Source organism: Falco punctatus (genome assembly GCF_963210335.1).
Source record: "Falco punctatus genome assembly, chromosome: Z".
Lineage (NCBI taxonomy): Eukaryota > Metazoa > Chordata > Aves > Falconiformes > Falconidae > Falco > Falco punctatus.
In genome coordinates this window covers 25,363,964-25,391,729 of record NC_137586.1, presented here as the reverse complement: position 1 = coordinate 25,391,729, position 27,766 = coordinate 25,363,964, and the positions used below count along the sequence as shown (strand labels likewise).

The 27,766-nt window shown below is 38.4% G+C and overlaps 2 protein-coding genes across 12 annotated transcripts in view; both read left to right on the top strand.

The window, feature by feature from the left end:
• TENT2 (terminal nucleotidyltransferase 2) overlaps positions 1 to 19,539 on the top strand; it is a 45,169-nt gene extending 25,630 nt beyond the window's left edge. For all 11 annotated transcript variants that reach the window (XM_080370873.1, XM_080370868.1, XM_080370875.1 and 8 more), the window contains 5 exons: positions 1,835 to 1,878; positions 5,930 to 6,066; positions 12,458 to 12,549; positions 16,811 to 16,890; positions 18,762 to 19,539. In XM_080370873.1, the coding sequence (XP_080226999.1) occupies positions 1,835 to 1,878; positions 5,930 to 6,066; positions 12,458 to 12,549; positions 16,811 to 16,890; positions 18,762 to 18,836 (428 nt within the window). In that variant the 3' untranslated portion in view covers positions 18,837 to 19,539. The remainder of the gene's footprint in view (positions 1 to 1,834; positions 1,879 to 5,929; positions 6,067 to 12,457; positions 12,550 to 16,810; positions 16,891 to 18,761) is intronic.
• A 3,925-nt stretch (positions 19,540 to 23,464) lies between these two features.
• The window catches only part of CMYA5 (cardiomyopathy associated 5), a 46,143-nt gene continuing 41,841 nt past the window's right edge, over positions 23,465 to 27,766 (top strand). Inside the window, exon 1 of the mRNA XM_080370852.1 lies at positions 23,465 to 23,649. Within this exon, the coding sequence (XP_080226978.1) occupies positions 23,501 to 23,649 (149 nt within the window). The 5' untranslated portion in view covers positions 23,465 to 23,500. The remainder of the gene's footprint in view (positions 23,650 to 27,766) is intronic.

Sequence of the window (27,766 nt, the reverse complement as noted above, 5' to 3'; positions counted from 1 at the left end):
GTCAGCTGTCTGGGAGGGATCAGCACTCTGCAAACCAAACAGGAGCCTTTAACCTGTGTTTCATCATGTGTTTCATCAGCCTTTTCTACTAAAAAAGGCTGAATTGTGGTGCTGGACATGTATCTAGCACCAGCTGTTTAGATTCTGATCTTTTATTCATGCAGATTTTAAGTTGGGTTTTTTTTGCTTCCCCATTTCTGCTACATGCATGTGATGCTACTGAAAGTAGCTTGTGTCCTACCTAGTCACAGGATTTCTAATAGAGCTTTTGTTCATCTTACTGTGGAGGGAAAAAAAAAAAAAAAAAGCAGTACATAGTGTCACTGTCTTCACCAGGGAAGTTTCTTTCCTTTACTAGTTAATATATTTCCATATTCTTATACTCATGTGGATGTCTTTGGAGCTAAGGTTAGTGTGGCTTGAGTTTACTTTGTACATACATCAGTGTCTTGTACATAAACTTTCCTCTAGGTAGCAGGTCTGACTGTCTCGTACACTTAGAAAAGGAAAACTCATGTGGTAAATTCTAGTGATAAGTGGTAACTTTTCCTCTTAACTCCATCCTCTTAATATAGCATACAGACCCAGATAAAATATCTTGATTGCTTGTATTGCTCAGATTTTGTTGCCTTTTATTTTAGTGTGGCAGAGAACTGGAAATTGTCCAAGATGCAGAAATGAGATGCTCTTGCATATTTCTAAACACCCACAAAAAAAAAATATATTAAAGCAGCTGTGATCATATTCTTAGCGGTCCTGCTAGTTAATACAGTATATACTCTTTGAAGATAACCCAAGCACATTCTGAGAATTCTGCTGTTCTGATTCCTAGTCTCTATGGAAAATGGATTCTATAACATCTCTTCTCATGTGAGGCCTTTTCAGAAGGGTGAATTAAATCGCAAGTCAAAGTCCTGTGTGCTGAACTTAATTACCATTTTCCCTAGTGAATTATGTAGGCCAGTTGTTTAAAAAAACATATATGTGCTGAAGACATGGCATTAAAGCTTTAGTATGAGAAGTGCTCTAACAGTTCGGTAGCTTCTCAGAGGCTTAGGTGGGATGTAAATGCTTCAGAATTTTTTTGCTATCTGTAGGACCACCTGATCTGGCAGGTAAGTTTTTTCCCCTGTTGTTTTTATTGTGCAATAGATGGTCTCCCCATCCATGTCATAAAAGTTACAGTTGTTTAGTTAATTTTGTGTTTGTTGGTGTCACTGGTTTGCATAATCTGTATAACATGTTTGCTGTTCAGTAGACCAGCTAACAGCATTATACTGTATTTATGTATTTTGTTGGGATTTTGCTAGCAATGCCTGCTAAGTGTTTTGAGCATTTTATCTTTAGGTTACTTTTGGAGACTTGGTATGTAAGACATTGCAGATGAAGAATGTGTACTTTTGCAGTATCTGGAGACTTCCTATGCTGTGATAGAATTATAGTGGGGGGGGGGGGGGGAGGGCGGGTGGGCAGGGGGAGGGATTTTTTTTCCTTTAGGGAATCTAGATTAGTTTCTTATAGCAGTGAATTTGTGAATTTTAAAAGTGAAGTCATACCCAGCTGCTGTAGCACTTTTCATGACTTCTGCAAATAGCAGTATCTTAGTAACAGCTTCCCTTAGCCTTCTGTTAACTCCTTATGCTACTACAATACTACATATAGTAATAGAAAGATCTGCTGAATAAATCTTACATTACAAAATGCATGAAAACAGAGTTGTCGATAGATGTCTTTAAGTTGGAATTTCAGTCCAGCCCTTCGGTGTAGCTGATGTGATACTGTTTACTGTGAATTACATGAGTCACAGCAACTTTGAACTTTTTTTTTTTTATAGCTCTACCTGAACCCATCCTTCCATCCCTCCAAAAGAATTACCCAGTAAGTGTTTCTTGCAAATTTACTACATCATATATGTGTATGAAGCTGCTTATCTAAAAATATATGAATTCTTACATATCTCTAATGGATTAAGTTAAACATGGTCTGTAAGCCTGGTCATTGATACACTAAACATAAGTGTGAAAAAGGTTATTCGCTGCTTCTGATAATTTCTTTAGTGAAAGTGGTCTGTTACATATGAGAAGATTTCCCATGCAGTTGGAAACAAGTGGTTATGAGAGCTGCTGACCTAATTCTCTTTACACTATCCTGAAAATACTACTGTGCCATCTGTAACTTTCTGATCCTTATTTCTTAATGTATTAAGTAGTGCTTTTTCCATCCCACTGTAGTGTTTCAGAATTCCATACCTTCCTACAGCTGTTGGGTTGCCTGGTGTCTTTGGGTGGAGAGAATGAATGATACACATTTACTAAGGAGAGACTTCTGAGATGTGACAAAATGGGGCTTCAGTCCAACAATAAAACACCTTTAGGGGACTTTGCTGTAATGTCCAGATCATACTTAGCTGGTTTCCAGAGAACTCTGAAATCAGTATGCTTTGATCCTCTGCAGCATTAGAGCTGTAATTGGTGAGACTTAATCTAAGGAACATTACCTAGAAGTAAAAGCTACTCTTCTAAATATTGTCTGGGGACAAGAGGGCCATGGCTGAGTAGTTCCATGCTGCAACTTATTTGCAGAAATTCTCAATTCCTTCCTCCTTACCTCTCATCTCACCTGTCACTTTTTAAATTTTTCTTTATTCATGGTTGCCACAGTTTGGTGTCCCTGTATCTATGTATGGGGTTTTACTGTTGCTGATAATTGTGCTGAGGTAGAATTTGAAAGCCATTCTTTCTTTTGCAAGTATTTCCTATAGCTGGAATGGGAATACTGGATGACACTGTACAGCAGGGAGAAGATGCTATGGTGTCAGCCATTTTGGGTAATTAGGATAATTGAGATGCAGAAGAAAGCTTTGAGCAATAGTACACTGGAGTTTTATTTCTATTTTGTAAACCTGCTTAGGCATACCTATGTTAAATATTTATGGTCTTTATTTTCCTCTGATTTTTTTAATGTACTGTGTACCTGCTAATTTTTTTCATTATTGGTGCTTAAAAGCATTTGAAGCTGTTCTTCATTTCTTGTACACAATTTTGTCTGATGGGGTTTTTGAATTGCTAAATTTGGTAATTATGTTTGCTTAAAGCTCATATGCTGTAGTGTTTTAAGTTCTGTGTAGCATGTAATTTAAAGAAAACTAAGATTTGGTAGCTTTTGACTCCTTTGTAATAATAAAGCAAACATTTCTGTTTGTAGTATTTGAACTATGTAATGGTCTTCAGAGCACTACAGAAATATTGAGTAGAGGAAAAGTATACAATACCATAAGCTGAATAATCTGATTAATTTGTACTAAATGCAAGGTTTTATCTTGTAAAAGTGGTAAATCACTTGCAAGTTCCTGTTTCTAGAACACTGCTGTAAGGATAGCATTTTTTACCGTTTTTAAAGGTAGGGGGTTTTGTTGTTGATGTTACCTTGCCTTTGGAGGATGGACTAAATACTATAGGATTGCTAATAAAATACAGTTTTATATATGCTTACTATAAAATTTAATCAAAACTATGGATTAATTTTTTTTTTAAAAGCTAGAGATTTGCAAGTATATTTTTGGTCTACTGTCTCCATCAAGAGTATAATTGAAGAGTTGTGGAAGTTACAATTTCTGAATACTGATATTGCAAGGAAATTTAAAATGAGAAATATACCCAAAGAATTCTGGTCTTGTAGCTTGCAGTAATAATTACAAAGCATAGGCAAATGTCAGTATCCAAAACACCCATATGTTTCTCATGTGGTTTTAGCTGGTCAAAGCTGTGTCCGCATAAATGCTGCTTCTCCCCTTCAGAAACAAAGCAACCTGTCACAGCACTCTCCAGACTATCAAGCTGCAACAAGGTCTTTTACAATCTCATACCAGCATACTCTTCATGCTGGACCCTCTGCTGCCTTCTCCTAGTCTCTCCTCTTGCAGGGCACGTTCACTCTCACTCTTACCTCTGCTTCTTCCTCTCTCCCTTCCTCGGCTGCTCCCTCTTCACTGGCTGCTGAACAGCCACAGCTGCACCTTCTGTACATCAGTCAACCCACCGCCCCTGAAGCCAACCCACAGCTGTATATTATCAATGCTAATTAACCCAGCTACATTGCTCTACAGCACCCTACCTACAATTTTTCAAAATTAAATCTGCAGCTTTCTCTGCAGCCTGAAAATACTTCTGTGCTTTGAAGGAAACTGCTTGTTTGAATTTGTAGGTGCCATGTAAAAGAGGCATGCTTCCCATGAGCGAGAAACAAAAGGCAGATTCTGTGACTCAGTATATCTGTACTGCAGATGTGAAGTCAGCAGCCCTTGTTATCGTTCCTTCCCCTCCTCGTCGTGTTTGTTTCCTCATGAGCTATTATACTGTTAATACTCAGTTCATTTGTTGTGACTCTTCTGCAGTTTTCTGTGGGAGTGGTCAAGTCATGACTTTAACTCTAGTACCTTTCTGATTAACTTTAGGGTTAAAGCTGTGCATACTGTATAACACAGGAATAACCATTCCCTTTTTAGATCTTCATATGCTGCATGTCTGCTTCTTATGTCTGTCTCCATGTTCTTGATGTGTTCTGTTGGATTGTAAGCTGTTAAATTCTGAGTTCTACTAACTATAATAATATTTTATATGCAAAGTTGTATCATGTAAGGACAAGACTTGGAATTTTTCATAGCTGGAAGAATTGTCTTTTTTTCCTAGGAGGTATTGTGAAAGGCTCCAGGAAGTTTTGCTAGAGTTGACAAAAGAGGATGGGAGTACCAAACTTTGAAGTCCTACTGGTTTGATTGCTAACCATACTTTTCTCAGAGGAAGCATGCCAGCTGTGAACATGGAAATAATATTACCAGTGGAAGCACTATACACTGTATTCTAGTACTATAAAGTTTGAGTCATGCCTGACACTACTCTTTAAAATAACAAAAGAATGGAAGGGGAGATACAGTAATGATTGAATACATTTCTAAATTTACGTAGATATCATTCATTCTGTGAATGTGAAGCTTGCTCTTGTGTATCTTGGGTTCAATTTCCTTAAAATACACAACATTGCTGTAAGATGTAGTATCGCAATATTATCTGCTTTTAAAAATTGTCTCTCTAGCAAAAGAAGATATGTTCTCCATGTACCCCAGTCTCTCAGAAGAACCTAAAGAATTTAGAACCATGTTAATTTAATCTTGTATAGATTCCTTTTTTTCAGCTGGCAACAGTGCAGTAGTGACTTTTGTTTACAGCAGACCTGACTTTCTCCTCCCCGCCCCACCTCTTGAAGAAAACCATACTTCAGCTTAAGTGTTGTGTTCTGTGTATTTAGGTTTTTTGTATGACTTTTTTTTTTACTCTTTCAGATAGGCTGTCTAGAGGAGGTGCTGCTGCAGTCTTTGAACGCATTGTGTGGGAGGGTGCAGGTTCATATTAGAGGCAGTGGGTTTCATATGTAATTTTAACTCTGTGCTGTGGGAAATACAAGTCAGGCCTTCCTTTTGGGTTGTTTCTATACCAGTTATGAAAACTTGGGGGTAGGTGCATTAGATTGAGCTACCCTATCAGTTCAACTGCAGCCAGCTCAGTGCAGGTTACCTTACTCAATTTCTGATCATGTGGTTTTACTAGCATGTAAATGCAAGTACAGTTCAGCGGTTCTCCCTTCTTAAAATTCTTGAGCAAGCAGAAGGCAAGAGATGGTCTCGGACACTCCTGTGCAAGGTAGTTCTACTTGAGTTCAGGGGGAGTTACCTAATATCCAACAGAGGAGCACAGGAGAAATAGTCCTTTGCTGGTAAGCTGTCATTGAACTTCTAATAAGCAAATGACAGGCAGCTTTCTTATTGTGAAAAATACATGCACCTAGATTAAGGCTCTGTGTGTGTGTATATATATATATATATATATATATACATATATATATATATATAAGCTCTCTGATTTTATTTTGACAGGAATCTTTTGATCCTGCTATGCAGTTGGATCTTGTTCATGAAGCTCCACGTAACATTCCTCCTTACCAGTCAGAAAATATATCAAGCCTTGGGGATTTGCTAGTAGGCTTCTTCAAATATTATGCTACAGAATTTGAGTAAGTAATAAACTCGTCTTAGTGTTTTAGAACATGCAAAACTGTAATTCCTTCTGTTCAATATACCAACACTTTATAACTGTTAAAGAGAAAGAATAGCAGTAATGCAGGAGTGGTAACTGATGGAGAGACAAATAGGTGAAAAGACTGAAGGACAGCAGGAATGCTGACAAAAGAGTGTCTGACATCTTTTGCTTAGCCAAGCATCCTATCCTATAAAATAGCTGCCTGAAGTTAGAGAGCTTTGTGCTTTAAAAATAGATGGATTTTGCTGTATTATGCTATTCTAAAACTGCCTATCCGTGTGTGAGAAAGATCCGTTCTTTTTAGTTGTTAACGTGTAGATCATGACATGAATTATTTGGACCTCAATAGCTGCGCTTATCTTTGTCACCCTGAGTCAATGGAGATAACTAACCAAGTGGCTCCATACTTTGACTATAATATACATCAATATAGGCCACACTAGTCAAGAATTCTGCCATAGGTAGTTGGTTTGCTAGAATCTGAATTTAATTTTGGCATCTGAACTGTTTTGTAGAATAGAAGAAGTTAAAGTTGTGAGGGCATCTGAGAAAGTTGGAGATTACAAATGTATTGCTAACTTGTCACTTGAGAATTTCGTTAAAAAAGTGCTTGTCCATGTAAAATATCAAATGGTTGTATTTCAAAAAGAGATCTTCTAAAGGACTTGTTTCTGAGGCAGTTGGTTCATACATGTTGCTGTCCTCTGTGTGTGTATCATATCCATTTCCTGAAAAGATAACAAAATATGTAACCACTGGATACTCATTATAATTTTGAACTGTTATTTTTGAAGTATATGTATTTTCAAAGTATATCCTTGATAGAAAAGCATTGCTGGGGTGTGCACTGTATGTGGAATATGTAAGCTAAATCCATATGGCTTGTGGCAATTCATGAACTAATTGCACTTTGTGCATGGTTAAGCCTCATTCTGAGAGATTTTCACATAAAGGATTTTCTTCAATGATCTCTGCATGCTGCGATGGAGAGACGGGATGCAGCTTGATGCAAGCAAATGTCGATTTATTGTACAGAAACACGAGTTTATATGTACTTTCAGAAGCTGCGTGTTTTAAACAGATTGGTTCTTGAAGCTAAGCCTTGCATACTAGGCAATCCCCAATTGGTGGTTAACTACCATTAATTAACAGCAAGGTGTTACCTTTGGTGCCTTCCTTGGCGCTATCCGTCCCCCACTCCCCTATGCTCTCTCAGCATGACTCATCATGTTAATTGTTTTGTCTATACCAGCTTGAGCACATTCCCCTCAGCTAACTGATTGCCACGCATGGTCCTAATTTCCAGCCCACTCCTGCATCTGCAGTTAAAGGAATGGTCTTTTGCTCTAAAAGTTTCTCCTGAGTACCTGTCTTCATCTGGTAAGGTGTTGTTTGCTAAGAAGATAAATTAGAAGATACCCTAATTAGAAGATATTTGAGGATATCCTCAAATTTCTAATTTATGTGGGTCCTTTTCTACTTGTCTGTACAATGAGCTGTTATTTGCTTTCATGTATAAGGTTATCTTTTTAATGAAGTGAAACTAGATTTCTAGTTTGCCTGTGCAAGCTAGCAGAGAAGGTCTTGTCCAAATGCAGGTAGAATACCTAATCTGACTCTTCAGGTTTGGGTGCTTATGAACATAGTCAAGAGCAGATTTCTCTGTAAGTCAGTAGCTGGTCCAGGAAGATTTATTTTTCTTTTTTGTCTGCTGTTAAACATGCAGGATATACTAAGAAGCATGAAGACTAAAAATGCTGCAATATCAGTACTTAAACTGATGGTAATCCCTGAATATTATTTTTCATGATGATCATAAATGAGAAAAAAATGTTACCTAAATTTAATCAGAGGCATGGGGGAGTTTCTGGTTAAAACAAAGTTTGAAAAAGTGAACAGTGAAGAGAGGATAGTTGCAAATATCAAGGCAAGAAAATACTTTTTTTTGTTTGGCTGGTTGGTTGATTGTTTTTTAAAAATATCTGGCTTGCTTTTCCAGTGTTAAGTTAAATATTTGACTGGTGATACTCTGTCTTTTTTTAAAAAAAAAAAACAAAACAACAAACCCCCCCCAGCCTCTAAAAATAGTCTGTGCTGAAAATCTTACATAGCTAAGAAGTCATATCAGGAAATGACACACCTAATGCAGTAACCTATAGTATTTTTAACCCTTTCTGGGACATAAATGTTTACTTGACCATCGATATATCCCTGACAGCTATAAATCCTGTTTGAAAGGGTGTGTGTGTCTCAAAGATAGTAAAATTCCATGTAGTTTCATAAAACCTGGTAACTGGCTGGAGAAGAGAAAGCCAAATTAATGCTATGTGGAGTGAAAAGGCAGGCAGAACATGCTGTTTAAGAATTTTTGTGTGTGGTAGCCAATGAGATCAAGTATAGCGTTGTGCTATCCACGGTATCTTGAGGTTGCTGATGGAAATAACAATATAGGTGGGAATGAGGATAAATACACCCAATGCAGGGCTCTTAGTTCTGCATTTCATGGAAGAACTATTTTATTCCTGAATGTGTTGAATGTTTTCATTGCTGTAATCAGCATTTTTTTCAGTGTTTGCTTCTGTTGTAAAACTAGTATGCACAGAGATTTTGAGATTATATTTCAGATACTATGGCTATTATTTTGGGTCACTTTTAAATGACCAGTACTGTGCCAGTGAACTTTCACTATTTAACTGTAATGTTTTTCAAAAGATTACTAGAGAGAATACTACATCAATTTTCATAGAAGTGACTTTTGTAGATTCCTGTCTATGCACTAGGACTCAACACTACCAGGTTTGATACACAGGATTTGTTTTGCTGAAAGAGCAACACACAGTCGAGAATGATCAGATCATGTGTGAAGATCATAATTTTGGGCAGAATGAGTCATTGATGCCACCTGCCTGGAATGCCTAACTGATCAGCTATTTTGCATTTGTTGGTCAGGAAAATGAAGTGAAGATGGAAATACATTGTTTTGCACTTCCCCCTCAGTCTAGCAAAGGCCAGTATGTGTTTCAGTTAAAATCTGTTTTATTGTACTTGATGTAGTGAATAATATTTAAGGGCAGGATGGGCTCGAAGAGTAGGACACAAAGGAAGAAAGAGGACCCTTGCATGCTGAGCAGCCATAAATAAGCTCATCTCCTTGTGCTGTGTCATGAGAAACATTATGCAGACTTGAACTCTTACAGCAAGCTATATATGCAACCATGTTGGCAAATCAAGCTTTGCTATATGTAGTGTGTAAGCCCAATAATACATGCAGCAATTTCCAAGTCATGTTTTTAGTAACTTTTGAAGGGGGGTAAAAATTACTCCTTATGGACACACCAAAAATCCCTGAGTAAGACTGTAGAAAGTGACTGTATAAGTAAATGGTAATCAGCAATTTTCTGAAACAGCTTATATTCTAAATAAACAAAGCATATTAAAAGTATAAAGGGAAAAAACACAATAGGGAGATGAACTTATTCATAGCTGCACAGCGTGCAGGGCACCTGTTTCTTCCTTTGTGTTTATAACTCCATTTTAACTTTAAGTGTTTAAAAGTATCAAAGGTCTGCTGATCCTGCAGTGAATGTAACCAAGTGAAAAAATGTATGGAGGTGTTCTCAAAAGAAAGTATTTGGAAACTGGTCCATGTTTACCAGTCTGTCTGAAGAGTGTCTGATTTCATTTCTGCAGTTGTGAGTGAAGGCAGCAGGTTTTCACTTGGCTGTCTTTTTCCAAAGCAAGACCTTGAAGCAAGGCCCTGCACCCCTGAGTTACTGCTAGGGAACTTTGAGACTGTCTTTTGGGACTGTACTTCTCTTACTTCTTTTAAACCTACTACTTTAAGTTACATAGCAGTTGTTTAATATTGCTTACCGGTTAAGTTGTATTTGGTGGACTTAATAAAAGATTGGTGACATAATTGTGACAAAACATAAAATACAGGTTCTCAGGGCTCTCTTCAGGGTAGAATTGTTCAGGTAATAAAGGGATCATTTTTTAATAGTATATTGAATTAAATGTGCTTGCAATTTGTACCCATCTATTTGTAGTGTATTCATACACACTTACACCTGGAAATGCCTGGTCCTTTTCTTCCAAATTCTTGCCTTCTGTATGAGGAACACATACCTAATGGGGCAGTGACCCCAGAAATAACTGATAATTGAAATAGCTGTTTAAATTGTTATTGTTAAGTTACGGATTGGAAGCGTATGTGGAGAATATGCTTATGTGCCTATGAGAATATGCATATGCGAATGCTTTGTGTTGACAATAATGAAGTTATTGTGTGCAAGCTAAAATGGTTAAAATTGATACACAAATCATTTGCTATTGGTAATTAATTTCTAATTCAGGCTGATTTTGGTACCAATGCAGGGTTAGTGAAGGTTTAAAGAGACTATTAAATAAAGTAGTTGTTTTCAAATTTAAATAAAAAGCTGTTTAAATAGCTAGAAATGTCACCTTTTGTTGCTAAACCAGCATGTTACAAACCTACTGTTTGCTGAGTATTCAAGCCAAGTGTAACCTAGAGAAAGGAAGTCAAGAGAAAAATTACATATTTGAAGTGAAACAATGTTTACCCAAACACAGATCAAATATTTTGTTGTGTGGCTTTACCCCCACTGCCCTGGATCTCTCTGATCTTTAAGTAAGGTTTTAAAAGAAGCAAAGGAGTTGAACTGACAACTCCTGCTCGTGACCAATGTTCTGAAGCTGCAGTTTAAACTTTTTTGCTCTAGTCACATGCTTTTTCTCTTTTTTGTGTTTGATTTTTTTAATTTCTTGTTAAGCTTATGTTGATGGTAGTTTATGAAAAAGACTTGATAGGAAAGTATTTGGTGCCTCATGATATCTCCAGTTCTTGCAAAAGGAGTCTTACTATGGGAATTAAGGAGATGGAGAGCGATGGGTTAGAATGAAAGCTTTAGTTGGCATTGAATGCTAGAAATGATCATTACCTGTACTAATTCTCTAAAGAATATATCAAGAGAAATATACAGAGCAGTGGGTGAATAGCCTGAGTTATCCTAAACTATGCCTCATATGCTGTGTCTTGTATTTTTTAAATAGGCCCTATTCATATTCTTAAATAGAAGAATAATGTATGTGTTCTACAGAAGTATGGTTACTCAAACAGCTGACATTCATAAGTGGTTTTAATCATGAGTTGTATCCAAGATAATGTGTGGAATTCCAGGCATGGTCTTTTACCCAATGTAAACTGTCTTATCACCAGTGACTTAATGAAGTTAAGACAGCTGATCTGTGGCCTAGGGAGCACAGTTCTTCCAAATTTAACTGATGAATTATATTGTATTTTGATTTACAGGTGATATTTACAGATTTACTGCAAGTGGTTCATGCACTCAGTCAAGCTCTTCTCCCTTTGCATTACGTCAAAAGATTGATTCTGTCAGGAGATCACATCAGGTGTACATAACACCAGTACAGCCAATAGCATACTACAGAGCTATTTCTAAGCCACATGAAGTCAGGGCATATGGTGATAGACTGCTGGTGATCAAGGCGCTTTGCTGATATGGTAGTTCCCTGGTTTAGTTAAGAGCACCTAAAAAGTGGCTGGGCAGATGAGAACATAAAACTGCAAGTGGTTGCTTTGGCTTCCATTACATTTGGCCTATTCTTGTGCCAAGCATCATAAAGATGCTTGGGAAATGATAAAGATTGCTTTGTAAACTGCCTGCTGTTCCTGTTTCACTGACATTTCCTATGGTTTTGTTGTTGTAAAATTGTGTGCAGGAAGTAGTAAGTATCTTCAAACATGTATTTGAGTTGTTGCACTGGTAGGAGATCTAAGATTCAGTATATACAAAGTGCTAGTGCTTTCTCCTTGCACCAAGAATGCTGGCTTGTAAGCATGCTATCTTTATGTATCTTTTTACTGTTGAATATTAATTTTTTTAATAGAAGGCAGAATGTGATTTCATCTGCACTTAAACTTCTTACATTCCTTCTCTCCACACAAAAAATTCTGAAAGATAGATTTGAGGTTATAATTTCCTTTGAACTTAGAAATAAATGTAGGTATCCATATTCAAGCTGAGATTGTTTTTTGAAAAAAATAGTCTGTCATGAATATATGTTATTCATAGATACCTGTGATGTTCTGTTTTGGAGATGATTTTTTAAATACTGTTTGTGGAAAATTTTTCTCATTTCCTACACATCATTCCTTAGCCTTACATAGCGTAACAGTCTGATCTTCATAATTTAGTGAATTATAAGGTACTGTGTTATCTAGGCTTAATATCATAGCGATTTGACATTTTTTTAGGTAAACTGGTATTTTTAATGTAGAAGTAAGAGTTAAATGTTCTGCATATTGTTTTCCCTTTCCTTAGTTGGAGCCATCAAATTATTTCAGTTCGTGAGGCCAAAACTGTTCCAAGGACTGATGGTATTGAATGGAGAAACAAATTTATTTGTATAGAAGGTAAGATGTAAAGCTGCATTAACATTTTTAACTGTTACAACACTAAATACCTAAATCTGTTAATCAGACTTTGTCTTGATTGTGTTTTAATAACGCACATGAGTTGCTGTATTTATGTAGAAAATTTAATTTTAACCAATGCAAATAGTTTTGGAAACAGTCCCACCCAAAGCATTTGAGAAGGAAGCTTTAAGTTCTACAGTGTTTAAAAATAGTTCTCCTGACCTTTTCTTCAAGAGCGCTCATTGCACTGTTACTTTTGGAACAGGGATTAGGACTTAGACAAGGAATGGCCTTTATGACAGTAGTGTGTGTTCTCCTGCTCTGCGAATGTAGTTGTCAGTTTTGCCAAGACTGGGCTTCTGAAAAAACAGCAGACACATTCAGATTACTCTGCAAGAATATTTTTTGTTCTAGAAATGCTCTGTCATTCCAAACATTAGCAGTGACTAGATTATGTATATGTTGATCCCCTTGTGGCTACTGTTTTTGGCTGGCTTGTGAACTTACAGATTCTGAAGAGACTGTATGATGCCCTCCATAAGTGGAGGGTAAACCCATGCTACCTACCTTTTGGAGTTACATGTCTTGGCCGCCTTAGTGCAGACTAAACCAGGCAATATAACTATATAGGTAATGGGCTTCATGTGCTCTTGATACCTTTCAGCTGCCATGGGGAATCTATATGAAGAAGATGAACCGTTAGTGTGCTTAGGAGATGAAGCTTGGACCAAGGAAAGAGAAGATAACAGACCAAGAGAAGGACTGAGTTGTTAGGAGAATGAAAAGAGAAGCAGGGAAAGGGACTGAGAGGTGCTGTGTAACTGGAAAGAGTTAACACAAAGAGATAGAAGAGTGAGAATCCAAATGCAGCAGGTGAAGGGGAATTGGTTGGACAAGGGACCATGGATAAGGAACCAAGGTGGAATGGAAGCAGGGTTAGAACTAGGTGTTTTAGTTCACTGAGGTGAAGAGGGAAGGTGTTTGAAATGGGAGAGGTGTCCTGGGCCTTGACTGTAAATAGATGGAGGCTATTAGGATCAACATATTAAGAGCTGAAGTTTTATGATAAAAGCTGAATGTAATTTGGACAGGAGTCACATGTTGCGGAAAGAGTTGTTAGAGACTGGGAAAATTTTGCTGGGGGAGAAGAGGGGATAGGGCAGAAGTCCTGTGGGTGGACAGATATTTCTCAAGATTGCTGGGGTGAGAGTGCACCCATGTGTGTATGTATGTAATTTCCTGCATTTGTGCTGCTCTGTGCAAGGAATAATCATCTTCTCATGAAGCTGGTTATTCTGTGGCCCAGAGCTCACCAACTTGGCCATAATCGTATGGATAACAGTGTGAAGAAGGCACATGATGGGATTCCTGTTCTTTCTTTGTCTTTTGCGGGGGAAAATAGACTTACCAGTCATAGGGAAAAAAACATGCTGAAAGACAACTGCATGCTTGACTGCAGTCTCAGAGTTGAGAAATGTAAGAATTAGACTATCTGCACAGCTGCAGTCATTCAGGACAGCATAGTGCAGGCATTGTGGAAGCTCTGGTCTCAGTGTGGGAGGTGGGAATGCTGGGCAGCAGTGTCTGCTGCTGTCACATGATGCTGACCCTCTGTGTTGAAGGGGGGCTGTGTGTTTCAAGTTCTCAGTTTTTTATGATGACATTACAAAGTGGTTGAATAATGAAGTTTTTTTTCAGTCAGGTTGAAAAATAGAATATCAGCATACAAAATAGGCAGTTCAGAATTTGTATTAAATGGGCTTGATTGCATACAACTCTTCCTTGAAAGTGCATTTTGTATTTGAACTATTAAAAAAGCAAGATTATCTATAGGTGGCACATCTGATTCCTTTCTGTTAGTGTGCTTCAAGACTTTATTAGGAGTGGGTTTTAGCCTCACATACCAAGTTTTTACTTCTAAGTTGGAAGGGAAAAACTTAAGTTTCCTATTTCAACTCAAAGTAGGTTTCATGTTTGTAACAGCTGTTAAGATTAACTCATTTAACAAAGTGTGTAAATGACCTTCTGTGTACTTTGAGAAGAAGCTTTTAAAAGGTAGCTAAACATATCAACATATTCTGGTTTCTAAGTCTTTGTCAGATTTTCCAGTTAGCAAACTAAAATTTCAGTAATTGGTATTATTGTGTATATTTTTTATTATTTTAAAGATATTTCTTAGTAGATTATGCAAGTCATTGCCTGCAAGTTACCATATTTCTGCACGTAGCACTGTATTTAGGTTTGCTCAAAGAAAAAATTGTGGTGTTTTAATTTTTATTTGCCTTAAGACTGATTCTCACTTGTATTTCTATTAGAGAAACAAATATAGCAGAGATGCTCTTTTCAGATGGTTTAAAATCTGGCAGGCTATTACCATTATGGGGATACTGAAAACACTGCTTTTAGCTAATGCTTGTGAACATTCCTTGTTAGAAGCTTTAAATTGCTAGCAACTATTCTGGTTTCAGTTTAAATCTTGCCTATATCAAATGGTATCTGTGAAAAAGAATTTGGAAAAGCTAGAAGCATGGCAATTTCATGAGACTATGAAATTGATAGTCATTCAGGGAAACTGGATCAGAAGCTGTCTAAGCTGTGCCTGATTCATGCTTGTACTTTTAAATCTTTCAGTTCCACATGTTAAAAATAATTCCTCAGTGCTTAGTTTGTAGCAGTTCCCAAGCTTTATGATTTCCTGTATTTTCATTTGGAAAGATGATCCCCTTTAGCCTTTCTCTTAAGCGTCAGTGTTGAAGTTGTATTACTTTTTTGCTTTTAATATTCTCATAACTGTGTGTGAACAAGATAACTTTTATGATGGACTCTCGTCTTGATGATTAGAAAAATGTGGTGTAAATAGTAGCTGATTGCAAAACTTCTCTTGCTGCACTCCAGGGAATGAGTCTGTCTTTTGACAGTCAGTAAATACGCAGGAAGAATACAGGGAAGATGTGAGTTGGCTTTTGTGCTAGAGTACGTTTTTTCTCACTGATGGTTTCAGAAGATTGTATAGTTTTGCTCTTTTTGCTTTAAAAAAATACGTATCTCTTGATTTAACATAAAGTACATTAAAGGTCCTAGCATTAACATCACATATGACACACAAAAGAAATGCTGTACTGCTTCACATGGTAAGGGATGTGGAATTATTAGTGGCAGTAGGTCACTGTATCAAATTATGTGACTGACTTTAGAGGACTATGTACCTTTTTTATTTGATTGCCAGTTGTTTTTTCCCAATCTAAATGTATGATGCATTCTGAAGTAAAATAAATCTGCCTGTTCACATCCACTAAAAAAATTTATATGTAGTTTTAAGAGAAACCTTTTCGAAAACTGCCAAATGCAACATTTGTTGCCAGAAACAATTTGTGAATTTAAATAGATTGCAGAAATAAAAATTCCAGATTTATGCCCCAGTGTCCTTAATGGCATAAGCGCTTCTGATCTGTTTAATGCTTTATTTGATTATATGTCCCTATCTGAATAAAAGCAATTCATAAGCAACTAAACAACATATATAAACAACCTAAAAAGACTGTAAAATCTGTTTTCTAGTGCATTGTAATGCATAGTGTCTAATTTTCTAGTATTTATTGCTTTAATGTTGGCAACCTATCAGTAGCAAGGAATACTTTTTTATTCCTTCAATTAATACTTTGGAACTTTTTTCTGTTAGCAAAAAAAAAAGGTAAAACATCACATAACTTTGTAGTCTTATTAGCAGGTACAAGCACCAAATTGTTGATTTATTAATAGATATTGTAGAACAGGTACAAACTGATAAAATAAATTTAGAGCAGCTGATACATCTCACATAAAAAGTTATAGTAATTATTTTACTGTACTCCTTGTATTTCACTGAGAAGTGGTTGAATGAGATGAATCCAAAGTAGATATTTCCAGGAGGCACATGTAGTAAGTTTCAAAACATTTTAGTATGCAAATCATATTCTGATATGTCATCACAGACTAAAGCAGTAACAAGTAATTACTGATGCATAATTTCAGCACAATCATGGTGTGCTTCAACAGATATAATAACCTGATTTTATTATGGATTACATAGCATGAAGCATTCAGGCTTTTGGCCTTTTTGGGGGGTGAATGATTGTACAAATGGATTGAGAAGCAAAGTAGAATCAGCCATTCAAAACAGTCTTGGGAAGCAATGATATGCTGACCTTTCTGGGTTTTCTCTGACAGCCTAGCTTTAAAATTGTTTTAACTCTTTTAATGTTTGTGGTTTGTCTTGCAGAGCCCTTTGATGGGACAAACACTGCTAGAGCTGTACATGAAAAACAGAAGTTTAGTATTATCAAAGGTGAATTTCTGAAGGTAAAAAGTGTATCTCATTTAATATTTCTAGTCATTTTGATTTCCAAGGTAGTTACACAAATGCTAGTCATTTAACTTTCCTGTTTCTGATGATTGTGTTACAAATATTTTTATGCTTTGTACTATAAAAAGAATAGAAATTTATTTAAAAAAAAAATTTGTGGAAAATTATTCAGTAAGAGTATTAATGTCTGCCCCTAACATCAGACCAAAGTTGAAATGGGTACTTGAAATAGTAAACCCTTTGTCTTGGATCTTCTTGTGCATGTGTAAAATTGTAATGATGATCAAGAACTTCAGAATTGCAACTTTATATTCATTACATGTGTTTCACTGGTAATAAACAATGGTTTATACTTCTTACTATATAACATACATATATTTTTTTATATATAAATATCGCCACCTATGGTTTTCTGCTGGTTTTTGACAAGCAAATTAAATTGGTAGTTTCCTTCAGGGAGGCCACACTCATAGTTTTAGAACATGAGTAGTTCAAACTGGAGCTTTCACTGTTCCTGTCAGTGGAGGAGGCAAGGATGGTTAGAAGCACACAGAGATTTAGGCCTTAATTAAACATCATCCTTGTAAAAACCCTTGCTACCAACTCTGTCTTATGCTCGTCTCCTATCATAGGCATTGCATTTGGAATCACAGCTCAAATTCCAGTTTTTGAGGCTTCTGACTATTCATAATGTAGTGAAGAGTAGGGACTTGCACAGAAATGGCTTCCAGCTTTAACCAGTTAGACTCCCCTGTTATGCTGTCATTGGAGGATTCTGTTTGCTCCAGTTAATCAAATCTTTAAACATCTTGAGAGTTTCTCCAGCTAAAAGGAAATCAATGCCAGGTATTTATAATAGAACAAGTGCTGTAAGGCGTTGCCTTGGTCAGAAAAGAATAACTTTCTTGCTTTGTAATTCTATTTGGAAATGTCAGTTTGCTAACATTTAACCATGTTAGCACACAAAATACTGAACTGTTCACGTATGCTTACATAAAATACTTGATTTTGCAAACCTGCTAAAGCAGTGTTTTACAAAGTAGTTTGGGTGTTCTCACTGTTCTGTGAAAACAGTGAACCCTTTTCAGATTTTCAGTTAAAAAATTCATTTCAAACCTGCGTGGTTTTCTGAAAATTGTAAAAGCAGTTGTTTGCTCCTAGCTTTCTAGATGCCTATATACTAGAGTGTTACGGCCCTGAAAAAATTTTCCTCGTTACTAGGAACCACAAGGAATGACAGTTGCCTAAAGCTGCAAATACTTACTAATATGTTGACTTTTTTTAAGAAACCTAAGGAATCTGTCTCATCACCCTTGAGAGATTATTCTTCATGTGGTTTTCGTTACACATTGTGGTTTAATTCTGTGTAAAGACAGGAGGGTGACTGCAGTTATTTGTGGGCTCGTGGCCTAGCAGATGTGACAGATGTGTCCTGGAGTTAACACTAGAATACAGAAGAAAATTCAAACAACCTATTTTGAAGACACAATTAAGTTCTGAAGATGTCAGAGTATAACAGCTTGTATCAGGAACTTTGACATGTGTGAATTTGAGAGCATTATTTTGCAGTTAGAATATCAATGTAATGCTTAAATAACGTTAACATGTCAGTCTCCACAAATCTACTCTCTTCTTGAAAGGCTGTAGCATCCTCAGTAGTTCATTGCATTTTGTGTACTTTTTGGATTTTTTTCATGCCTTCAAGAAAAAAAAAAAAAATCCCAACCCCCCTCTCTTCAAGACGGGGAAAAAATATCAACCTGATTTTTGTGGATTTGTGAGGCTTACTGCTTACAATGATATCTAAATATTAACAGCAAAGATTATTTAGCCTTTTAAAACCTTGTGCTTTTTTCCCCCCCCCCAGGCCTGGCAGGTATTACGAGACAGCGCGGACCTGAACAGTATATTATCTTTAAGAACAACCACACACCAAAAATAATCAACTTCTTTCACTTCCTTCTTATGGCACCCTGGTGAAATGAGGCACAGTATCAAAATCATGAGGCTGTTACCCCACATTTTTTTATGAAATGTTTTTCTCTGTAAACTTCTATTAAGGAAATTTTTTAATAAGGATTGCATATTTTGTTATCAATATTTGTTAATACAGCTGTTCATTCAAAGGAATATGTAATAAATGATACAAAGACATTCAGAGCTAAACAATATGCAAGTCCAAGTGTATCCTTAAGGTAATCTAAAATGGAATTTGCAAGCAATATTTCTACTACAGAAAAGTTGAAATAAAAAGGACGAATCAATGTACATGAAGCCTTCATATTCACACAGAGCGTATGAAGGAGAGATGGGGGAAAAAAACCACACTGAAACCAAAACACCTGACAACCCTACCACTGCTACAATAATTTGCGCTTCTGTTTCTATTTTGTGTAAATATTTGTAAATTGGTTACTACTGTAAAATGAATAGAAGCAAGTAATCTTGAAAATTCTAGCATTAAAAAAAGTTGTGAACCCTCTCTTAAAATCCTGAGTACATTTTGTGCCTCTCACGTACTTGTTATTGAAAACAAATTCACTGTTAAAACTGCACTTACCCTTATTGTCAAATTTGTATTTTCATTTTTGTAAGTTTAATATTTTGTATCATGTCACATGAAATAAATTTATATATGGAAGATACAGCTTTTCCATTTTATGTTGTACTGCATACTTAAAATATTTCTTATAATTAAGTAGAAAAGGAAATGCCCTGTAAAAGTAAGGCCTCTGCTGAAAATCATACACTTCTCTATCGCTATTCTGCATTGCACCTGTGTACAGGTAAAAGTTTCATCTATTGCTGTCTCTAACAAGATTGTGAAAACCTTTATAACTGTGTAAAATAACAAGCATTACATCTTCTTGTGCAAACTTTTATGTTCTAATTTATTTCAGGTTTTATGATTTAGATGTTCTAGAAACTGTAAAGTATTTGCCTGCTGTGGAGTTACTTACTAGACATTTCATGATCTAGTCTCTAAGATTTTGGCTTGCTTCTTAAAACATCTTCCTTCTGCAATTTAAACAGTCTTTCAGTCATAATCTGACTGTAGCAATCCATTACTCTCTGCGTATATTCCCCCCTTGCTGATCTTTCTCTTTATAAGGTGGTAAACTTGGTCTTAGTGAAACACTCATTTTGACCTCTTTTATGTAAAATGGAAGCATGACTTTTTAGTACAGGCTGATGTCTACAATCAAAGATGCTATACAAGTCCTAGGGGGGGTTGGGGGAGAGAGGAGGGCTGTTCCTGTTTTTTTAAACAAACAGTTGTTGACTATGTCTTTGTCTAGAAAATTTAAAACGTTACCAACGTAGGATAACTGAATGGACAAGTTCAAACTTGGCAAAAATGTTATTTCAAGTGAGCTGGATGTGCAGCACAAAATTTTGTACTTTTCTCTCTCTTATGAGTTTGCATTGCATCACGTAATGTGTCAACCTGTCTCACACCTTAAATTACTGCTTTATGTTTGAAACCGCTTCTTCCTGTTTTGAAATAGACAGTTAAAAAAATTGTGATACCTCCATTCAATTCTGTCAAAATTGACCACCACTACTTGGTAATCCTTTTAACACAAGCCAAGATCTGTAACCACAATGGCCTCTGCCTTTCAAAAGAGTCTTTTTGCCTTTTTTTCTCAAGTTCATGTACTTCTGATAAGCTACATCTATAATTAGAAATACAAAGTCTAGTTGGTAGTTTTTCACAGTTGCTTGGGGACAAGCCTGTTTGTTGCATCCTCTCTAACAACAGAAGACTCCCCAGTAATTTACTGTGTTACCTAAGCAAGATGCAAGATAGTGTAACTTGGGTTAGCTCATAGTGGAAGAAGCTAGTGGGTAGTCTGACAAAAGCACGGAATGTGGCAGTGCTCTTGCACGCTAAAAAATAAACTGTGGGGTCTGGAAAACATACGTTACCAGACATGGCATTGTATTATTCACCTGTCAAGGCAAACAGGAGCAGCGCCACTTTCTGTGAGTGAATTTAATGATGGTGACAAAATGGTGGGTTGCAACTTTCATCAGAAAGCTTCAAATAAAACACCACAAAATAAGTGGTTTGGGGACAGTGAGTAGGAGCTGGACTTGTAACTTGGGATTCAGTTCTGCATAGTATGAAGTTCTTCAGAGGTTTAATGGCCTGAATTTCCATCTACTTACATTTCATGGAATAATCTACTCTGGGCAGGTGTCCAGAGTGAGAAATCCCTAATGGCTATCATTAATCTCTGTTACCATGAAGTTTTCCCTTCAACTTCAAAATAAAAACCTTCACACTCCTATCCCTTGGCATACACCCTAGCAGGAATTGTTTTTCTGGGAGACCTTTGGTAAAAGGTGTTTTTAATGGCCGACCAAGATTTCAGCACATGTGCAAGATGCTAACTTCTCTGGGGCTTCTTACAGCCTTGAAATGAAAATGCTTTAGTTCAGCTCTGATTGTTATTTTAGAACTAGCTTTGACTACTCATTTTGGCATTGGGTTGGTCTGTCATTTCTCACTTTGTATAATGTCAGAACTCTTCGGTCCTCTAGGAGTGCTTTTAATTAACAGGCTCAGGGGTGAATGGGAAGATCCAACATTAGCAAGAGCTTCACAGTCAGTAACAGTAGTGCCAGAAATGGCACAGGCTGTATACTGTGGAACTTGAAATTTCTCTTCTAGTTCTCATGTCTCCTAAAATGTGATTGTGTAAGTGTACTCTCTTAAGGTACCTTAAGGTGTCCTGACAGTATAAGAAGTTATTTTTAAGAAATCCCCTACAAGGAATTCAATATAAACCAATTTTAAGATTCAAATTGCAGGGTTATATGGGAGAAATGGGCAGCCAAGACAAAAGGATGTAAGATGATATGTAGATAATCTTAAGTTAGCATTAGTGAACACCATTCCAAATGCTTACTTGGAACCGGTGCTTTATTTGAACTTAAATTTAAATCCATCAGACAAAGCCGCTCTTGATTTAATGGACTTTACTTGCTCTGGGTTCTCTCATGTGTATTTTGAAGCTGTTTTTTTTAAAATGTTTGTCTTGTTTTCTCTAATCCTTGTGTGTTTTGATATAAATATTTTCCTCATTGATTTTACAGAATCAAGGCTTATAAGAAGAACATGAATATGCTGGTTTGGTCAACTTGCAGGTCAAATGAAGTTGTGAGAAGTACAGAAGAGAGAGCACTAGGTCTGGAAATAATTTCAAGGGGTTCTGGTAAAAGGGTACTCACCTTCCTCTTACTGTGTTAAAAATGAATCAAAACTTGTGTGATGTATGTATGCTTCGTATAAAAGCATTTCTAGAAGATTGTAATGCTCTTTTCCATGCATAAAGAACATTAAGTCCTCTACCTTAAATTTCATTGTGCTGTGTACACCGTCTCTGTGCTCCTGATAAAATGTGGAGCTTAAGTTAGCATCTGTTTCAAGTATACTTCTTCAATGTTCTGAGCTTGTAAATTGTGTACTTCAGCGGGCACGTCAAGAGAGCAGACAGGTTTTATCTGTATGTACTGTGTAAGAAATATTTTACTTCAAGTGGATCTGTCAGCAGAATTTTAATTTAGCATTGCAGAGAGAGCTTGTACTCAGAAATATCTGCTTGGGTGTTTCTGAACTTAGAACACAAGTAAAAATTTGCTGATTGATTTATAACCAGCTATTTGTTTGAAGAAGAGGAAGAAAAAGGGATTAGGGTTATACTGTGTACACAATGTTTTATACCTGAAGTAGCTTGCAAGTTCTTTATTTAGAATCAATTTCAGTGCTTCTCCCCATCTTCCAAAAAAAAAAAAAAAATTGTAAAAAAAGTCATTACTTTGATTAGTACAGGTTGGAAACTTCCATTTTGTCTATGAAAAGCACTGCATTTCATGTGGAATGCAGAATAATAAAGAGTAAGGGTGGCTTAACCTACACTGCAATGTAATTTATCTTTGCTTTAAATTAAAATTGGTTCCAGTCCACATGAAGAGGAAATTTGAAATGTCCTGCTGTTTAAGAACACATTCATAATTTTGGGGGTTAACATATATTCTCTCTGCGTTGTTAAAAACTGCAGTGCATCTGACAGCTCTCGCGGCACAGTATTAATTATTAAAGGTATGTCCTGGGCTCAATTACTAATACAGTAATTGTATTGGGAGTCCTCTATCTCAAATTTGAGGCACTCTGGGTATGCTCGGAGTGGAACTTCCTTTCAGCCACACTAAATGCACCTTTTCTTGGGGCCACAAGAAAACGGTCCTTCAGCTTCATCTGTGCATCACCCCAGATTTGCTAGAGGTGGCTGGGGAAGGTCTGCTGGAGCCCCAGCCCCTTCCTCCCTGCCACCTCGGTCGTGGGCTGGCAGGTGGAGGGGGCAAGCAGCCAGATAGATGGCTGCCAGGTCTGGTCATGTGTCTTGGCACCCGGTTGGTGCTAGGACCCAGGGTAGGACCAGCAGCGACTTGGCGCTGTAGCTTCACTGCCTTCTATTTAAAGACTGCCCTGAGTCAGGAGAAGTGAGAGCTGCTGGGGATGACAGTTGCTTCAGGCAACCCTGGGGAGGACAGGGTCGGGGGTAAAAATCACCGGCGAGGGCCTGAGCTAGAAGGGGCATGGAGGGGAATCACAGTGCCGAGTGCGACAGGGCGTCTGAGACCTCATCCTTCGTAGAGGATGATGAAGAAGAAGAGGAAGAAGAGGAGGAGGAGGAGGAGGAGGAGGAAGATGTAGACCCAGAGGAAGCAGAGGAGCTGACTAACAGGTACTGCCACCCCAGGGACTGAGCCTTGGGAGGAGCTGGCAGCTGCACCCCAAAGCACCAGCCCAGGGGGATGCCAGGACTGGGGCGTGGTGCTGGTTTCAGTGCCTTTCCCCCTTCCCTTCCCCAGCCACTGCAGATAAAGAAGCGGGGGGGGGGGGGGGGGGGGGGGGGGGTGGCAACGTGGGGGTTTTTTGATGGGTACTGCGGTAGTTAAGTTTTGTTCAACAAGCGCCTGCCCCGAGTTCCCTGAAAGCTTTTCTATTTAGAGATCCTCTGGCATGCCAGCTCAAGTGGCATCTCCCTCTGCTCCTCCCTCTCTGGCTGACTCTTTGTCACATATCGATCTTAAACGCTCTGCAGATTTGCTTGTCAGGGAGAAAATGGTCCAAGATTATAATGGCGCATTGACACTTGTTCCTTTTTATGTCCCTTTCTTCCTTCACACTTGTCCCTCCCTCTTTAGTTTCTTCTTCCCCAGAAAAGGAAAAACTTGCTGTACGTGCTCGCCTCCGCCAGCCACCATTTCTGTGGCTGATTTTTGGGGTGGAATAAGGAATATTTTAGCACTTTGATTCCCCATCCCCCCTAGTAACTGTTGCACAGAGGCAGTTTGTTGTCCTAATATTTTGCTTGTACCATCAGGAAAATAATGAGCGAGGCAGTGGCCCAGTGCCTGGTGCCTGGTCCCATGCCCACGCGGGGTGGAGGGGCCTGCAGCCTGCCCCACACAGACAGGCTCCCCCGCCATGCCAGCCCTGGTGGTTTCAAAGAGACTCTGAGGCCTGGGCCACCTACTGGGTCACAAGATTTCTTCCTCATCTTGAGTAAAGCCTTTCAGGTTTAAAGTTTTGGCTGGATACTGTTGGAAGAGCCAAAGACGTTAACGTGGATAGTTTAAGGTATTTCCAGAAACCATTTTTTAAAGAAATTTGGGCCGTACAGTTCTGAATACCTCAGTGCTATGGAGCTAGCCTGTGTTTACAAGCCACTCTGAGTGTACCGCATAGTTCAAAGCACTTTCTGACATTGCTGATGGTCACTGGGAGAAAAAACATGGAAGAAGAGAGGCAGGGGGTTTCTGCGCAGCCCACCCCACCCCAAGTGCTGTGAGAGCAAAAGCCAAACAGGGAAACATAGCCCAGAACTGCAGGAAAACCTCCTTTCAGAAGGAACAGAGAGCTAGTTTTTCAAATGGGTGGGGGCGTGTAATGCCCCTTTTCTCACAAAGGGAGATGTTGACTCTTCAGTCCTGTACTGGCAGGGAGAGGGGATACATGCCAATAAACACTGCTTCCACATGGCAGCAACCCTATGAGACAACCAGCTGAAGTCAGTGGAGTGGAGCTACTCGCTGCAGACAGCTAAAACACAACTGACTGGATATTTCTTAATGCAATCTGAAATTAAATGGCTAATAATAAAACTGTGATTGTGAAATGTAAGTGGGAATGGCTAACTTTTCTGCTAAAGGGAGGGAAATCTATGTAGCCTTATTTCCACGGGTGCCTGTTAGGCAGCTCCCTGCAGCTGGGTCTTGCTTCTGGCTGGCAACTTCCACAACACAACTCAGGCATTACATCTTGCCACTTAATTAAATCACAGCTACCCTTCCCTTTAGGTCTCGGTTATATTAAACATTGCAGCATTTATCTCTGTCTTTAACCACCTTACTAATAAGAGAGGTCAGAGTCTAGCAGAGCGGTTTTAAGCAGCTTTCCTCAGTGGTAGCAGGGTATGTTCAAATCCATTTGATTATTTTAATTAGGTTAAAGAAGGTATAAAATTTTGGGGTTGACAGGTATGGTAACTGCACAAGCACTCAGCAGTACCTTAGTAAAGTTAAATAAAACTGACGCTCTAAACGATTAAATTTTGTTGCTGCAAATGCCAGCAGTCGTTGAGCTTAAGGCTTCTCCTGCACCAAGTGCCTGGGCAAAGCTCCTGGGAGGTGCTGGCAGAGGAAAAACAGCCAGGTCGAGACCCTGGGATATACTTTCTCAGGCTGTAAGCTAATTATTTGTTGACAAACAGGTTTTCCAGCCCCTGTTGCAGAACAGATTTTTTTTATGTGTGCTTTGAAAACATAGCTTGGAGGCGGTGTAACCAATATGCAAACTTGGCTGAAGACAGCCTGTCCTGGACCCTGCTGTCATTGATTTATTTTTAACAACCCCAAGCTCTCTGCTGCTTTTGTCTTCCTCCTCTGCATGAAGTTGAACAGCACCTGGTTGTGCAACATTGCAGTCAGTAAGAAATTCCCCATTGGCTCCTATTTCCAACTTTCAAGCATACTAAACATTCTGATACCTATTTTATAAGAGAGTTATGCAGCAAGATAGATGGCCCATGGTCAGCCAGTGCCTGTGTGAAAGAAACAGAAGAGCCCTGGTGTTCCTCCAGGACACCAACCCCCAAGCCCTGACCGACCCACTCTGCTTCCACACCTGTCCCTCTACAGCAGCCATGGGGAATAAAATCCCAAAAGCTGCAGCAGAATTATGACTTTTCCCAAAATTTTAATCCAGAAAAGCAGAAGAAAAAAAAAGCAGGAAAGTTTGGGTTTCACATTTTTATTACCCTTTTTAATGTAAGCTTTAAATAATTTGGTTTCCTGACACAGATTTTTATGCAAGTAATGAGACTAACATGCAGCAGCAGAACCTATTATAAAGATGTGATAACGCATTATATCCTTGCCAGCATAAATAACCCACTGGTCATGCAATGGGCTCATGCAATATTTTCTTGCCTTTGGTGTTTTGCTACCTGAGATGGACAGATCATGGCAGATGTCTTTGGTTTCTAACTCCAAGTAAAATTAGTCATCTAAACATGGAAAATATTTTGAAAGCCTGCATTGTGTGTTTTCAGGTAAATGTGAGTATGACATTAATAGGCTTTCATTTTTATGTTGGTAATGGTGAGAATTAAATCTAGCTATAGGAAAATAATTTACTGATTTACATACCCACTGGAATATCTGTGTCTCTAACAACTACGTGATGGGTGAGCTGCTCTGACACAGCTCTGTCGCTCAGACCATTCCCGGCTGATGTGCTTTTGCAATGGTAAGGCCTCGAGATGTGTCTCTGTGCAGAGCTTACGTAAAAATGGCTTGGCAGCCAATTTGTACATGTTTCCAGGTAGCTGGTTTGCCTGAAATGGTTACAGGCCTCATTTTAGCTATTCATTTAGTGGTGATTTAAGACCACCAAATGGGGAGAAAGACCTGGAGTTCTGGAATTATTTTTTCATACTTTTTTTTTTTTTTTTTTAAATGAAACAGACCTTCCACAAGAAGAACAGAGGTGTGGAAGCTTTAGAGCCAAGTCTAGCTTAAAATAGTTGGTGAAAGAGGTGAAACGGGAAGTACAGTGGAGAAGGGGACTGCCTGCCACGTGAGGAAAGCTGCAGCATCCAGGAGAGCGAAGGAATGGAATGATAGCAAATGGGATGCTGGGAAAGAAGTGGTGGGAAGGGGAGTGCTGGGGTTTTGTCTTCCCAAGGAAAACTTTGTCATACCCTCTTCAAAGTAGAAAAATATGTGGGGAAAGGCTGTGTGGTTTTAGTTCCCTAGACAAGGCAGCGCCTGCCTTGGGCCAGGGTGGAAGGGGCTGGCAGGGCCATTTGTTGGCCGCTGGCTGCAGGCGCAGCCTCAGTGAAGGCAAGAGCAGTGGAAAGCAGAGGCTTTTGATTGCCCTGCATGAGCCATTTTGAGTGCGGCAGGGCAGAGGCTGGAGCAAAAGGGCACTGGGAGCAGCTGTATGGGTGCAATGTTGAGGTGGGGGTGTTGCAGCAGGGAGTGGTGCAGCTGGTGATCCCACTGTGCGTCCCAGCTCCTGCAACAGCTGCAACCAGATGCTCTACGTTTTGTTTCTTTTCAGCCTTGGCAAAGGTGTACATTGCAATTTGTGGATCTAAAATAACACTAGACTTCAAGAAGTTCCCCATTAGGTCTCAACAAAGTGATTAAATCCCTGTGTAAAGGAAGTCTCCCACCCAGACAAAAGTGTTTGTTCAATAACTGTGCTCTCTCCACAACCTGTACGATGGAGAATCCAGAATGCAGGAGCAACACAGACCTCTGAGGCACAGAGCTGCTGTGGTTTCTCAAGCA